General features: G+C 41.1%; 1 protein-coding gene across 4 annotated transcripts in view; it reads right to left on the bottom strand.

Moving 5' to 3' along the window:
- The window catches only part of ccser1 (coiled-coil serine-rich protein 1), a 125,491-nt gene that overhangs the window by 42,114 nt on the left and 67,791 nt on the right, over positions 1-15,586 (bottom strand). For 3 of the 4 annotated variants that reach the window (XM_005452088.4, XM_005452091.4, XM_005452087.4), the window contains exon 10: positions 15,248-15,328. In XM_005452088.4, the coding sequence (XP_005452145.1) occupies positions 15,248-15,328 (81 nt within the window). Of the gene's footprint in view, positions 1-1,960; positions 2,010-15,247; positions 15,329-15,586 lie in introns of all 4 variants that reach the window. The other variant, XM_019365959.2, reaches the window with a different exon arrangement.

The raw sequence follows: 15,586 nt of genomic DNA, 5'->3' as shown, positions 1-15,586 counted from the left end.
TTAGCCTCCTCCGTTTTGGTTTCCACTTGGTTTCACCTTGCAAATGAGGTTTAGCTCATTATGTTGTTTTCACTGCAACAGGTCCAGAAGTGACTAATAATTCAACATCACAGCATTACTGTCAGTCCTTGAGGAGTTTAATAAGAGAAAAAAAGAATCATCACCACGTGCACATTAGCACACAGGCACACACAAAAATGATGAGGTATTCTTGCAGCAAATCTGTATGTTTGGGTAAAAATAACTACACACACAGAGGCAAACAACCGTATGCACATACAAAGACGTGGAAGTGTGTAGGTGCCCTTGCATAAATGGGGCACCGATGGCTTTTACAGTCTCTTTGTGCTTTAACCTTCAAACACGGAGGTTATTTACCTCAGAAGCAACAAAAATGGTTCCTTTGTAATTGATGGTTAACATAAGACGTGTCCTTGAAGACTCAAAGGTCTTCATGTGCAAGCGTTATACTGAATCAATGCCTGTGTCTATCAAGGCTTGTGTGTATGTTATGTAATGCCAGGGTGGGCTGAGTAGAGAGGGGAGGGAAGGATGAAGCCTGTCTGGGGAAGGTCACAGGTCACAGGCGTCAATAAAAGGCTTGCATATTGTGACAGCTGGGATCGCAGTTCATAGTGCAATGACGGGGAGGGTTAAAGTTCACACAAGAGCAGGAGAAGAGAGACTGGGACACTACATTCAATGGTGCTCTGAATCCTAAAGCATGCTCAACTATAGTACAGTGCAGGAAGGTAGGCAGGGAATACACTTTAAAAAACAAAACACACAAAAAAAAACCTACTTTCTTTAGGTCCCCAGAGGCATTTTCACCTTGGGAAGTTCCTGAACTTCCCTGCAACATAATATTTTCTGTGCAGCGACTGACTTTACAGCATGTACACTTTTCATACAGCTCGCGTGGAAGTTGAAATGAAGTTGATAAATCTTTTGAAGTGAAAACACTTAAAGAATATTTGATAAAGTGGTCCACTTTGAACAGTTTTTCACTTTGTGGACATCTTATGGGTTGTTAATTTGTTGGGATGGCACGTCCCATTCTTTAAAGCGCTTTACAGGGAAAATAAGACCCTGTAAATAACATGTAGATACCGAGAAAAGATATAGATTTAGATTTCTTCAAATGGGCTAAACTCATGATTTGGCACTTGAATGCTTTGTGAACTTAGAAACGGGGACTACACTGCACACTGTTCAATATCTGAAACCATGCCATTTGTCAAGCTCATCAGCTCATAACAGAGATGATCTGCACCATCGAATTGCAGTATAAGAGAAATGATCTGTACCACTGTCTTCTGCTTGAACAGATTTTTCCCACTCTGACATAAACCACAGAAAATATTACATTGGCTTTTTCAGTGAACTCCAACAGACAGAGCAGCTCAGTTACATTGATTTAAACAAGAAAAGAGATGATCTTGGAGCCAAGATCTTTCTCGGTCACCATCCCTTTTAGGCAGGATTGATTCACATAGGTATAATAAATAGGCAGCATTCTTGTCTACGTTACAGTACAAGGCAGTGCAGGTGGCATTCATCATCACACGGAGGGTCTCCACACTGGGGCTTGATTGATTCTTAGAACTGGCTCAACGCACTATTAGCCATGATTTTACTTCACAAAACCAGCATCCATCCGCCGATCTACTTCAATCAATAGTGAGCCGGTCATTCCAGATGTGGAGTGCTCATAATATAACCGAACAGTTACGTGAGTAAAGTCAGGTTAATCAAACAATGTAATCAGTTCTAACAGTGGATGTCAAGAACCGGATTAGCTCATTTTGTGAAGCAAAACAAGTGAAGATCAGAGTAGAGCCGTACAGATGAATCAAGCCCTAGTACCAAGATCCCCTGTGCTTCCATCTACTACATCAAGATAGACCACTACAAGACACAGTCACGTTCAGTCAGGTGATAGCAGAACACAGACACTCACTCAGTTGTCTCCTTGTTGACAAAGTAGTGCTTCCATGGGGCTTGATGCCCTGTAAACAAAAGAGATGATGACACAAAAGAACAAGCAACCAAAAAAGAAGAAGAAGAAGGGGTCGGAGACAAAGAGGAATTGTATTTAGATCAGAAGAGGGAAACATAATTTTTAACTTCACAGCAATCCTAAAGGAGCCTCTAACACGTCCTGCCAGCTTAATATGCATGACTGTAACTTCTCATTACGTCTAAACACCGCTAACAGGTCTTTCCAAACTGAACAGGAATAGTCATTGATGCAAAGCAGCTTACAATGCTTAGAAAGCGGAATCCTTGTTCCTTCTGTTGGACCGCATCATGTCTTGCACTGCAGTTCATTTGTTCATGACTCACTCACTCATAGCGACTCTATACATGCGCACCTGATACTTTCTTTCCGACGACTCGGCAATGCGAAACGACTACACACTCGCTTCCTTTTTATACTACTGAAGAACTGTGTGGTGTTTTGCGTCAATGACATTGGTTTTTGATGAGCAGAAGAAGAAAATAGAGCTAGTGGGTGACACCACAGCAAAGTAGAGGGTTTATAAATACTGGTGCTTTGTTCTTCATGTTCCCACACAGGCTTGTTCTTTCCCGTACCCACACAGAAATTCACTTGCCAAAAACTACAAATGTTATAGCAATTCCACAACAATGTGTTTAAAGCCAAGAGACAAGGACATCATTTTTGGGCAATTGTGTAAACATGTAGGAACAATACCCAGCTAACAGCATTTCCATGGCTTTTTCCCTCCACAGTTACCTCCGTTATCCATATTAATGATGTCCCAGCTGGCAAGGTTATATTCCTGTTACTATAATTATTTGAATTTTTACACTGTGAAACAAAATGTATGAATAAATATGATTAGTTAACACTTCTCTTAAGATACCAGAGGAAAAACACTGTCTATTTATAACATAATCTTAAAGTTTGTTATTTTTTTGTCACGCTACAGTAATTTTTTTAAATGGAGCCCAACGTGTTTTCTGTTTTGCTGACTGTATATCATTATTACTTAATATAATGGTCAGCTCAGGAGCCCCAAATGGACTACTTAATGCGTCCAGGCTTTGTAGTGGTAAAATGTTACATAATCTCCTGTTAACAAGACTTTCGACTGTTAAGGAGGCCTTAATGGTGCCAGTAAAGTGTTAGCCTCACCAAAGCTGGTTCTAAATTGTTTTATTGTTCCCTTTATTTTACTGCATTTCAAAACATTATCAAGACAGCAGATGAGCTATATAGCATTTTAGATGGTAAATGGACTGATTTTTATATAGCGCTTTTCTACTCTCCCGGAGTACTCAAAGCGCTGTATACAACACGCCGCATTCACCCATACACACCCATTCACACAAGCACTCTATGCTTAGTCAGTGCTTTTTAACTAACATACACTCATACACATTCATGCTCCGATGGATGCATCGGAGAGCAAGTGGGGGTTAGTATCTTGCCCAAGGATATTTGGCATGCAGACTGAGGGAGCCAGGAATCGAACCACCAACCTTCCGATCAGCAGATGCCTGCTCTATCTCCTGAGCTTTGTATGTGTCAGGTAAATTTACTTATTAAATTAAATTTACTTATTTATTAAACCCTTCCTTTACGACCCCCCCCCCCCAAAAAAAAACATATAAACTAAAAGACAAATAAATGGCTGCTTGTACTGTGCATTTATTATTATCGAGCTACTGCACACAATCTCTTCAACTTAATAAGCAGAAACAAACTCTTAGAGGTCTGACAAGATTTTATTATATACAGACCCCATACTAGAGCCTGACTGATATCTGATTTTAAAGTTCAATAACAGTTTTGTGTGTGTTTACTTATGATTCATTACCAAGATAATATAATAACAGAATATAACAAAGACTAAAAAAATATTGCCAGTCTTGGTAGCCGGGGATCGGTCCACCAGAATTATATCACCCGGCTGGCCTGGGAACGCCTGGGTGTTCCCCCGGACAAGCTGGAGGAGGTGGCTGGGGAGAAGGAGGTCTGGGCTTCTCTGCTTGGGCTGCTGCCCCCACGACCCGGCCCCAGATAAGCAGAAGAAAATGGATGGATGGACTTTTTTTCAAATTTGCCCAACTTTTTGTTTGTCGCGCTCCAAAGGCGCATTACCAAAAGGGAAGCTGTAGACTGACCTCAGGTGGACAAAATATGCAACATCAATAGCTAAAACATTTTTAACTGGAAGTTATAAATGCGATACCCGTGTACTGGCAAATATTTAATATCAGCCCTGTCAATATATCAGGCGACCTCTACTCTAAGACGTGCAGCCAGCCAACCTCCGAACACATGCACCCATCATGATTTTGTTTGTCTCCATAAGTCATCTGTTCAGCTTGATCCAAAAAAAAATACAAATAAAATCACTAGACAAATATGCCTGCACTGTGCAGCAGACTATCAGGAACCAGAAATATAAGGCCTGTCCTCTAACACCTATAAGACCCTAAACCAACAAACTGCCTGCAGTATTGAGAAAAAGGGTGCCAGTCTTGGAGAGCTCAGACTTTCATCAGCTTAGTAAAACACACAAAGACTTCTTGCTTCATGGTCATTATGCCCTGCACTGTATACCTACATGTAGCCTCTTCTGCAGTTTTCTTCTGGGAGTTTTGTACAGGGACCTCAAGCGTCCACTAGAACCCTTGTAAAAAAAACAAAAACAAACCATCTTGATTCGTGAACACCGGCTAGATGAGGGAACACCTTTTCTAAGGCCTTCTTCTTTGAAGAAGTCTGGTATTTTGAGCCTTAGATTGCTCCCTAAAAAGACCAGGATGCCCACACTTCACCTCCTACAGAATCTTCTCCAGAAGACACTGACATTTAAAGTTTCTTGGCCTGCCTGGCTACAGTTTCCCCTTGTTCTGCTGATCTGCCATCTTTATCAGCCCAGCTGGCCTGAGGATTATCAGCACATGGTTAGAACTGAGAATCCTCAAAGTCAGTGGCTAAGACAAAAGTTACTCCCAACATTACCACAGAGTTTAAAACGCTCTCCGAGTTGAAAACAGAATTTAAAGTATGGAGGACTGAGTGGTTAAAGATGAGGTCTGTTAAGTGTCTACATCAGCCAGGGATAGAGGAACCGGACCAGATCCTTTTTTCTTTTTTTTAAATCCAGACCTGTTGCTTAAGGTGACGAAACCCTTATGCAGTTTGAAGACAGCTCTGAATGCTAACCAGTCCAGTGAATTGATAGGTATAATGAAGAATTACAAGAGGTACCCGTTTTCCTAAAAAGCAAACAATTCTTTGAGTTATTACCAACTCACACCAGCCTCAGGTACATGCTACTTAGTTAAGCCATTTTTCTTATCCGTATTTACTTTGTTTTAACCAATTCATTTGCTGTCTGAAGCATCTATTTTAGGCTAAACAGTTTCTTTTGAGTTGGCTGTTCATGACTAGCCAGCTTTGTAATCTTTACAAAAGAAATATAACAAACTGTCTGCCTTTTTCTAGGAAACTACCGATCTCCTCGAGTGAATATGACTACCGATCATGTTTTTGAGACAATATCAGAACACTGAGACAGGAAGTCATCTTCTATGATTTCCACGTGTATATTTTCAATATTTCTGGTGTTTGATTCACTTGCTTTGCTGTTTTTTCAGCCTTGGTTGTCTGAGTTTCTATCTAGCGCACAGTTCTGTCTGCCTACTGCTTATATTTTTCTCCACAGCTTGTCCCTCATTATTATCAGAGCTACTGTCTATCACCTCACTGTTATGCCTCACAATTCGTTCATTGTTCAGTGTTTTACTGTGCCCGGTGCCAGTGGGGGCCTTCCTTGTTCCATGCAGAGCTACCTGTGGGTTGCAGCTGACCAGTTTTGTGTATACCATACCACACTCAAAGCATGTCATGTTGCTACATTGACATTTTGCATTTGACTGCTAAACTCTGTGCTGGATCATTCAGATACATGAAAGGCTGTCTTTGAAAAGACTAAAAATGCTGCAGTCATGCGAGAGAAGACACGACTGTCTCATTCATCCGAGAGCCATATGAAACGTTCTCATGTCCCACTAGTTCTTCTGCAGCCAAGACAACCAGCTTCACCGTGTATACTTTCTAACAGATAAGGGAGGCGAACCCTCCTCAGATACAGCAAGTATAACTTGGGTATGAACATTACCCAAGATGCTTAATCCGCACAGTAATTTACTAAAATAGTCTTACCTGCACACACAGGTTGATAAATAACATTTTTTTTAAAAGCCTTAATGAAAAACACCAAAGCCTCAAACTAAATCAGCAGCTTCACACACTCTAGCAGCTACTAACGCTCTCAAACTCCCAGCATGCAGTTAGAGGAGAGGAGAGGATGGACACAATCATTTGAGAGGACAACATGACTTATCTGTGATGAGAGAAGTGTGCACTCCATCAATCAAAATAACTTTTCCTTTTTTTTGACCTCCCTAAAACTCAGCAAGACATAATGCAGCCCAGTTAAAGTGGAATAAAAGAGGAACACTGTGAAAACTTGGCCCTAAAGGTGTGCTGCTGTGGGATAGAGACCAGAAGAAACCTGTAACACAGCGTGAATAGCGACGAGGAAGGCCAAGGCAGGGTGACGGTGTAACGGTAATAAAGGAGTTGAGAGAGACGAGGGAGAGGGAGGACTGTGAACAGAGGGGTACATGGGTGGAAAGGCTGATAATAAAGATGAGAACAGAGGAAGAATAAAAGGATGTTAAGGAATGGATGAGAAACGTGAAGAGGATGGAAAGAAAATAATAAATAAAGGCAAAAGGAATGCTTGGAAGTTTATGGACAGATCAGACCGAAGAAAAGTGATGAATGTAGGAATAGGAAAACCAAAAGCAATGAAGGGGCACAAACAAGGAAGAAAAAATTAAATTTCACACAACTAAGTAAGAAAGAATATGAAAGGACAAGACGTGAGTTGGATATAAAGTAATAAAAAGAGAAGAATTTATGAAAACTATAAGTAGGACAGAAAGCTGCATCTCTCACGCTACTCCTCGTTCTCGCTTCCTTCCTTTTCTCTTTTAGCAGCACCATTACTCAGTAAGGACTAGGCTGTACAAAATGATCTACTTTACAGGAATAGGAGTCGGAGACCTACATAGTCACAATCATCACTGGACCCTCCATCCTCCGGCTTAAACTGGCACAGACGTGGAGATGCTGGAGATCCGCATTAAATACTGATTCAGGATCCCCGGCTCCAGGAAGACACGGATGGATAAGTTAGCCGTGATTGTTAGGAGCTCGCATTGAAAACGGGGGTTCGCTGAACATGATCTGTGTAACCATAGCAGTAATAGGTGGATATAAGTACAGGAATACTACACTAAAGGCTTCTTTTCCCACCGGACTCGATTGATCAATAACTCCAGACAAAAACATCCCCAGAACAAAGGCAAAGAAAAAGGATCAATGACTGCTCTGCTTTAGTTTGTACAAGTGCCGGGGAAATCATTTCACTTGGCTAAAAGGTGGCTCGAGTTTGCAAGCATCATTACTGCAACTGATCAGTTAACTGGGGACTTTTTTTTCCAATCAGTCTACTATTAAAGAGCTGATACGGAGAAAAACAACTTAAAGTTTTGAACACATTTTTGTGGACATGTGATGATATGCAAACAAAGATCTTTGAGGCAGTCGCTGTGAATGTCTTAATGTTGTAATTCAACCACAAGCTGAAAGAGAACAACAATGAAGAAAATATTGTCTGCTTGGTTGGTGAGGTCACAGAAGAAGAACAAATCTCTGCCCCAACCATGATACACAGCCGCTGAAAAAAAATATCAATCTGTACTTTAAAACTTAAACGCTACAGGAGACTATACGTGCTGCTTTTCTCCACAAAATTGTTTTCTCAGAAAGAACTTTAAAGGGCTGTCCCCACAGGGAGACGTGTCAGCAGAATAAACTTGTCCTTTGCTTCGGGGTTATGCACAGACATATATAAATATCTATTTCTGTTTTTGCTGCCCTGCACTGACATTAGCTGTCAGAGTTTTAGTTATTCAACACATCTAATTATGTCTAAACATTTATCTGCTAGTCTTGAGCAGCCGTGAAACCACAGAAACTGGAAAGTATGCTATTTTGAAAGCAGAGTGGTTTCAAACCTAAGTCTAACTCATAAAAATACAGGCTTCTTATGCTTTGTGATCCATTTAAACTCATGGACCAATTTCATACGGTACACCTGTTCAACTGTTTGTTGCTAATCGACCAATCACATGGTAGCAACTCAATGAACTTAAGCATGTAGACGCAAACAAGACGTCACGCGAAAGTTCAACCAAACTATCAAAATGTGGAATAAAGGTGATTTATGTGACTTTGTACGTGGCGTGGTTGTTGGTGCCAAACTGGCTGCTCTGGTATTTCAGAAACTGCTGATCTGGGATCTTCCTGCGTAGGCTGGTCAGATGAGTCTCGATTTCTGGTGCAATGCTTGGATCAGAATTGGCACACTTGATACCACATGACGCGACAGTCTGCCTGAGCAGTTCTGCTATGTCCATCCCTTCATGACTACAGTGTACCCATCTTCTGATGGCTGCTTCCAGCAGGATAGCACACCATGTCATAAATAAGGCTCAAATCATCTCAAGCTGGTTCAATTCAGTTTCATTTATACAGGATCCAATCACAACAGCAGTTGCCTCAAGGCACTTTATATTGTATATATATATAAGACAGAGACCCTACAACAATACAAAGAAAACTCCAACAATCAAACAGACTCTGTAGAGCAAGCACTTAGCGACAGTGGGAATCGCTTTTAATAAGAAGAAACCTGCAAAATTGGAGGCAAGAGGCGGTTCAACACTGTAGTAGCAATTTCTAGAAAAGAAAGTATCGAGTGAGTATATATAGGTTTCGCTTCCATCATAAGGTATATTAAACTCTTATTAAATGTGTTGTTTACAATCACTTTGGCCTTTAACAATGCGATTATACAGCCACCAACTATAAACACTAACACTTTTATTTTCTAAACTTAAATATCTATAAATTATTGTGTTTTATCATGATGACCTGTCAGGTGGTGTTAGTCAGTGAGTCTGTGATTTTCAACATTCACTCACAAAAACGCCGGCACATTTTCATTCGAAATGACCCACCAAACTCAAAAAGATGCTCCTTCTCCTCATTAAACGTGGGAGGAAAATGTACTCCGTAGCACAGTTTACTGCTTTTGAGACAGTAAACCAGAATGAGAGACAAAGAGGAAAGAATCTGCGTGATCTTCTTAAATGTTTCTTTATTCAAATTTAATGGCCCACAAACAGACCATAAACGACGCGCTCCTGTCATTCTTTTTAGATGCTACTGAGGCGATAGGGGATGAGGAGATGGGTGGGAACGGAGCAAGGGGAGAAAAGGAGAAAGAAGTAGGAGGCAAAAAAAGAAAAGTTCCACAAATCTACTGAGAATACAATACGACGGAGTAAGGGAGTGAGGGGGACAAAGTGAGAAAGGGAACAGGAAAGAGTGAGCTAACTATCAAGAGCTTTTGATCCCATCCATAAAACGTTCCTTTTAAGAATGCCCATGAAATTAGCTTGGTGAAAGAAAGCAATCTCAATCGATTGAATCCGCTCTAAGAAACTTTCAAACAGCCACCATACCTCCAGCTCTTAAGAGTCTCTGCGGACATAAAATAGCTCCTCGCCTTTTTCTCCAGCCGCCTTCTTTTTTTGTACTCTTTCTCAGTTTCCCTTTCACCTTACCTGCCAACTCAAGATTGGCACAATCACAGAAAGAGGAATCTTTAGGTGTACAATAGGAAAAATGGGGTCAGCTGACACCTTCCAGTTTGTGTTCGACTAAAGCTAGGATGCCACTTGTCAGCTCAAGGATACATAGAAATCAATGGGGGAATTCGGAAATGCTAAAGCCAGTCAACATCTAAAACTAAAACACTGTAGTCAATCATGCTGCGCTGACACATTCACACAGTAGACAGTCATGACCGTTTCAGCTTTGTCAGCAAAAGTGTATCTCCATATTGAAAAAGCAGTGCCGGTGCATTTTAACTTTTTAAAATTTACTGTATCCGCATGTTTGATTTGGCCACAATTTTGCCCCGGATGCTCTTCCTGACCCAACCCCCCTGTTTTATCCCTGCTTGGGGCCGCACTGGGAGTACACTGGCTCGTGGCCTACCCTGTGGCTGGATCGGCTAAAGCTGCCAGGCAGGAGGAAAAGAGGAAGACCTCAGAGGTTTATGGATGCAGTGAAGGAGGACACACAGAGGGGTGGCGTGACAGAAAAGGATGCTAGGGATAGGGTGAGATGGAGGCAGATGATCTGCTGTGGCAAACCCTAAAGCAAGCATTCAAAAGAAGAAGAAGAAGAAGAGGAAGAGTCTCACTGTATCCACAGCACGGCCTTGTTTTGAAGCTCTGAGATAATCAGAGACTGTTTGAACTAAGCTGTTACTGAATCTGTTGTGAAACTGTTTACATGATGGGGAAAACAGTCACCAGAGTTTTTAAATGTTGCGTGTTGGATTTGAATGCTGATGCCATACGTGTCCTAGTTACCACTGTAAATAAAGTTATGGCGCTTTACTGTAGATAGATAGAGGCTTCAAAGTAACTGTCTTGATTCATTCCAAGTTGGCTGCTGAGTTGTGAGACTTTCTTTCATAGCTCTTGTGATAAGGATCCAGAATACCAACTATATGACACATGTCTAAATCTGTTTTAGTACACAGAATCAAAAATCACACAGATTGCAATACAAAAAAGCAACTGGATCATAGCCACTTAATGAATAAACATATCATATATGCAGACAGATTTTTATTTCATTAGTTACACATCAAATTCACATTTTTATTGCACTTTTACTCTTTTACCGAGGTCTCAGTTTTTCCCATGATTCTTACCAATTTATTCTGGCAATCTTTCATCACACCAAAGCTTAAATCAGCTGAAAAAGGTCACTGGACTAAAATGTCGTTGATTAAGGGTCTTGTTTTTAAAAAAATTATTATTACAGCATATTAAATTTGCTTAACTTTGCTCTATTTTTCAGCTACAACGGTAGGAAAGTAACAAGATGAGCATCTTTAATTTAACTGGACTCAAAATTTATGCAATCAATCACCTGAAAGGACACCCTGTACTTGTCAGTGAGAAGTGAGGCATACACACGTGAAATCCAAGTAGCTCTTCTCTTTCTGACCTTAGTAGAAGGTCAGAAAAGTAGAATACAAGTGGTATAATGTGAAATGTCAGCCTGAAGTTGTAGATCTGTTGAGTACGGGGCCAGGAGCTGTCCCTGGGACAGAGTGTCAGAGGCAGGGAAACCAGGGCAGGACAATCCCACATGAGATTCCTGAGCTCGGAGAGGAGAGCTTCTGAAAGCTAACTTCTGCGCTTTCAGGGGGTCAGCGATCAAAAGCAGGATAGAAGAAAGAAAGGACGAAAACCAAGTGAGGAAAAGCAAGAGGACGTTCCAGAAAATAGGGAGCGTGAGGTAGAGAGAGAGAAACGGAGGGAGTGAGATGGTCGACCCCGTGAAAGTGGTAGAGGCAGTAGAAATAGCTGCCCCACTTGTAGACACACTTTCTGTTGCTAGCAGACTGTCCTTGATGCACTGGGGTAGCTAACCTATATAGGCTTGCTCCATGCTGTAGCAATGCACTCTGTTACTCTTCCCCTCGCTTTTATGCACACATGGTGGGGTGGGGGCTGGGGTGGAGCGTGGCATAAAATCAGGCCACACATGCTGAAATCTACTGCTGAGTTAAGTCACCTGCATTGCTAGCCTAGCTTGCTAGCGGGCAACCAGCTGCTCCTCTAATTAAGGGACCATCTTCTCGAGGGGCCTGAACATATGGAAGGCTGTATAGCCAGGTAATAGTCTTATAATAGACACCAAAGCCATACTCTGGAGTACTGGCCAGACTTCTTAAAGCTGGATGGATTAAGATGAAGAGATCGCTATATGATCCACGCCTATATCCCTTCCTTTACAACGTGGTAAAAGAGTTTTGGAAAACTGCATATCTCCAAAGTACCTTCGATACTTCAATGAGCACGTTCAACGCCCATAAGACCTTTGTCCTACTGCTGTTAAACAGACCAATACAGCATGCTAACATCACTGTTTTCCACCTGCGGAGCAGATGAGACAATTAGTGGCACTTCTTGAATTAAAATGATTACCCACCAATTAATCAAACCACTTCACCTCAGAGAGTGGATATAACTGAGTGAATCTTTAGAGATTGAATCTCTCTTTATATGCACTACATCGCAGGAACAAAAGCCGAACATATTTTTCACTACCTGGTGGTCCTGGTGAGGCAAATCAAAGTGACTGTCTGAAATTAGTTTTAATGAAAAGAATTAAAAGCAATCAGAAAGTCAGGGAGAAAAAAAATATTAGAACTTAGGGTATCAAACAACAGTAACTGCTCAATATGCAGTCCCTTCGTCAGGACAAACAATGAGTAATAATTCAACTAAAGTCATGTCCCGTTAATGGCATGGCCATACTGATACGCAAATTGTGCCACACCAGTCATGACAACACATAAAACACACAAACAGCAGCATTAATGAGTGAATTATACTGTATGAGGCATAAATGCAACCTATGAAGTTACTCTGACACTTTCAACAGCATTTTATTGACATCGCTGTCCAAGGCCAGGACTAATGGCTACTTCACAAAACAACCGTACACACATACACACTTGCATAGGCAGACACATGGGCATGCATACAAATTTGCACACCAATACAACTGCAAACAGAGCGCCGCACCTTTATTTACTTTAGCCACCAGCACCGAAAAACTGCACATAGCTACTTCAGACTACATTTTGAGAAGTCCATTAGCCAGTAATGGCAAATGAAGCCAACAAACAGTGTCAATGTGTGTAAAAAAAAGTGAAGTGAAGTAACCAACAGATGTATACGACAAACAACTGATAGGGAGAATGATTGCAGGTATGGTAAAATTATAGGTTTCAGGATTGTATCATCATACATATGTAGCAGTAAAGTAGCATTTTTCTGAGGCACAGCAAGGTCTCTGCCTTGCCTGCACCTGTTTTGGTGACTCACTGTGCATCACAGAGAAACAAAGTAGGGGGAGTGTCACTAGCAATCCTGCACTACACTGCAATTTTGGTGTCAAGATTCACAGAATTTTTCTTCTCTCAAGCCTGCCTGTGTGGACCTGGTCAGAAGTGCACTGCAGCTACTGTAGATCTGTGCTATTTTCGATAGCTAATGTGTGTGACAGACCTTTCAAAACCCTGTGTGAAAACAGGCATATTTTTCTTGTCTGTTTCACATTTACTTTCCATTCTCCCGACAACAGAAACATCTACTAGCACTACATGTTCACAGCCCAGAACAGCTCGATTTCCAATCGGGTAAAGTAAATATCAAGGTTCTCACCAGTTATTTTGATTAAAGGTGTATCCAATTACCTGATTACTTTACTCAGCTGGCATAAAAAGTAGGCATGTGTATTCAATCTCTAATTTGAGTGATGACATTGTTAAAGAACAGATGCACAAATTATGAATGCTTTGTGCTGTGTTTGGACTACACTGTATCAACACAATAATCTGACCAGGTAGCCCGATCTGAACAGTGCGGGGTGTTGATTTGGGTTAAAATGGGGATCAGGCAAGACAACGAACCATTTTATGTCATAGAAAAGTGAATTCGTATATGAAAGACATAAAAAAATTAAAAAACTAGCACGTTTAGCTGTGTGATAAAAACATAAAGCCTTGGTTGCCACTATCTGTTTAAAGTCTTATCCCAAATCACCAGCTAGTACCTCCTTCCTGATCACATTATAAGTGTCAAGAAAGAGGGCAAGCAGGACTGAGTGAGGAGCAGTATCTCTATCAACAGATAGAAGATTTTATGATTCTATAATCACAAAATCTGACAGGGCGACCACTGCAACAGGCAAAAAATATATCGCCCGAGGCGGGCACAAACAGGATCTTGATCCGCCGATGCCAAAGATGTTACAAAGTCAAAATAAATTTCATAAATCTGACTACTTTAATATAGTAATATTCTACAGAGGCTTCAAGAGTACAGGGTAAACATGACAGGCTTTTGATGCAAAGCTTCTTAGGTTGATATTATGTAGTGATGCAAAACCATATCTGTTGATTTTACTGTGTTTGTTGACTTTGTAGCTACAGTATGTGACTCGAGAGTCTGTACTCCACTGTGTGTTATTTATTATTTTTAGCCTTGATTTAACAAAGTAGGTTTTTCAATTAACATTCCCCTCTCTGAGGTCTCTGCTTCTGGCTCTCGTCTCTATGACTGCCATGTGTAGTAAGTGACAATGAAACTTAATAAAAATCAACTGCTTTAAAACTGAGAGCTCTGCATGATATTTTTTGTCTGTTACTGAATATGTGGAGATGAAGCGACACTGCTGCTCATGCAAAACTGTTATTTCTGTTACAATGTCCAAATAATGTATTTGCTTTGCTCTCAAACACTATCCTGTGCCAATGTGTGTTGGGAAGTCAGCGCGTTGGTGTGAATATTATGCACCTACTCACTCACACAAATGCAAAGCTTTCCCCCTTTAACAGTGTTTCTTGCCAACTTTATACACAGCAGGATTAAAGATATAAAGGAACCTTGGGAGCAGCAAAGAAGATGAGGGAAAAAAGTGTTTTAAAAGAAAGAAAAGAGTGACAAAGAAACAGACCCCAAAACTCTGCTCCTGTTTCCACAGGCAGCCATTTTTAGACAGTCATCCATTAAGTCTGCTATGTTCCCATACTGTCAGCCCCTAGTGAAGCCAAAGAGGCCATGTCAGCTGAAGGCGTTAGGCAGCAGGCAGGTAGGATGCATCACAGCACTCTGAGTACTGTGGGAATTGGAGGAAGAAGGGGCGGAGCAGGTAGTGGACTATAATATGACTGTCACTGCAGCAAAATATCTTCAGAAAAAAGTAAGATGGATTATAGATTTAGTTCAACATGAAAAGATGGAAAAGAAAAGAAGGAGGGGCAGAGAGACGGCTGCTGTGACGCAGCATAAAATGCATTGATACACATACGAGGATAGAAAAATAGGGAAGGAACGAGTTTGCACTGAAAAGTTAAAAACTGAGCCTAATTTTGTGACTCAGGTGTCTTAAAAGATAGTGTACAAAGCCCTGTTTGTGTGTCTGAGCCTCACAACGCTAAAGTGTGTCTACTGTCTGTGAGTGACTCACCTCTGGCCCCATGTGTTCAGTCTGTGTTGTGCGGTCAGTCATTTGGCAGTCTTTCATCTTCAGGGCAGCTTTGGCACTCTCCTGCACAGAAAACAAACACACACCCATCAGCCGTGTCCAAAATTTCACAAAAAAAATAAGCGAGAGAAACATCAAATATATATAAATGAGAACAAGTACTCTCCCAGCAGACTTACGCCGTTTCCTCCACTCACAACACTTGGTACAGCTGGCTTGCATGCTTAGTTAGCTATCAAAAGAAAAATAAAAACTGCATCTCTGAACAGCCTTAACCATTTCTTCCCTTTGGCTGCATTTTCTGGAAATCAAAGAGGTCGT

Source organism: Oreochromis niloticus, linkage group LG12 (assembly GCF_001858045.2).
Source record: "Oreochromis niloticus isolate F11D_XX linkage group LG12, O_niloticus_UMD_NMBU, whole genome shotgun sequence".
Classification (NCBI taxonomy): Eukaryota; Metazoa; Chordata; class Actinopteri; order Cichliformes; family Cichlidae; genus Oreochromis; species Oreochromis niloticus.
The sequence above is the reverse complement of the archived record's forward strand: the minus strand, read 5'-3'. Positions and strand labels throughout refer to the sequence as shown.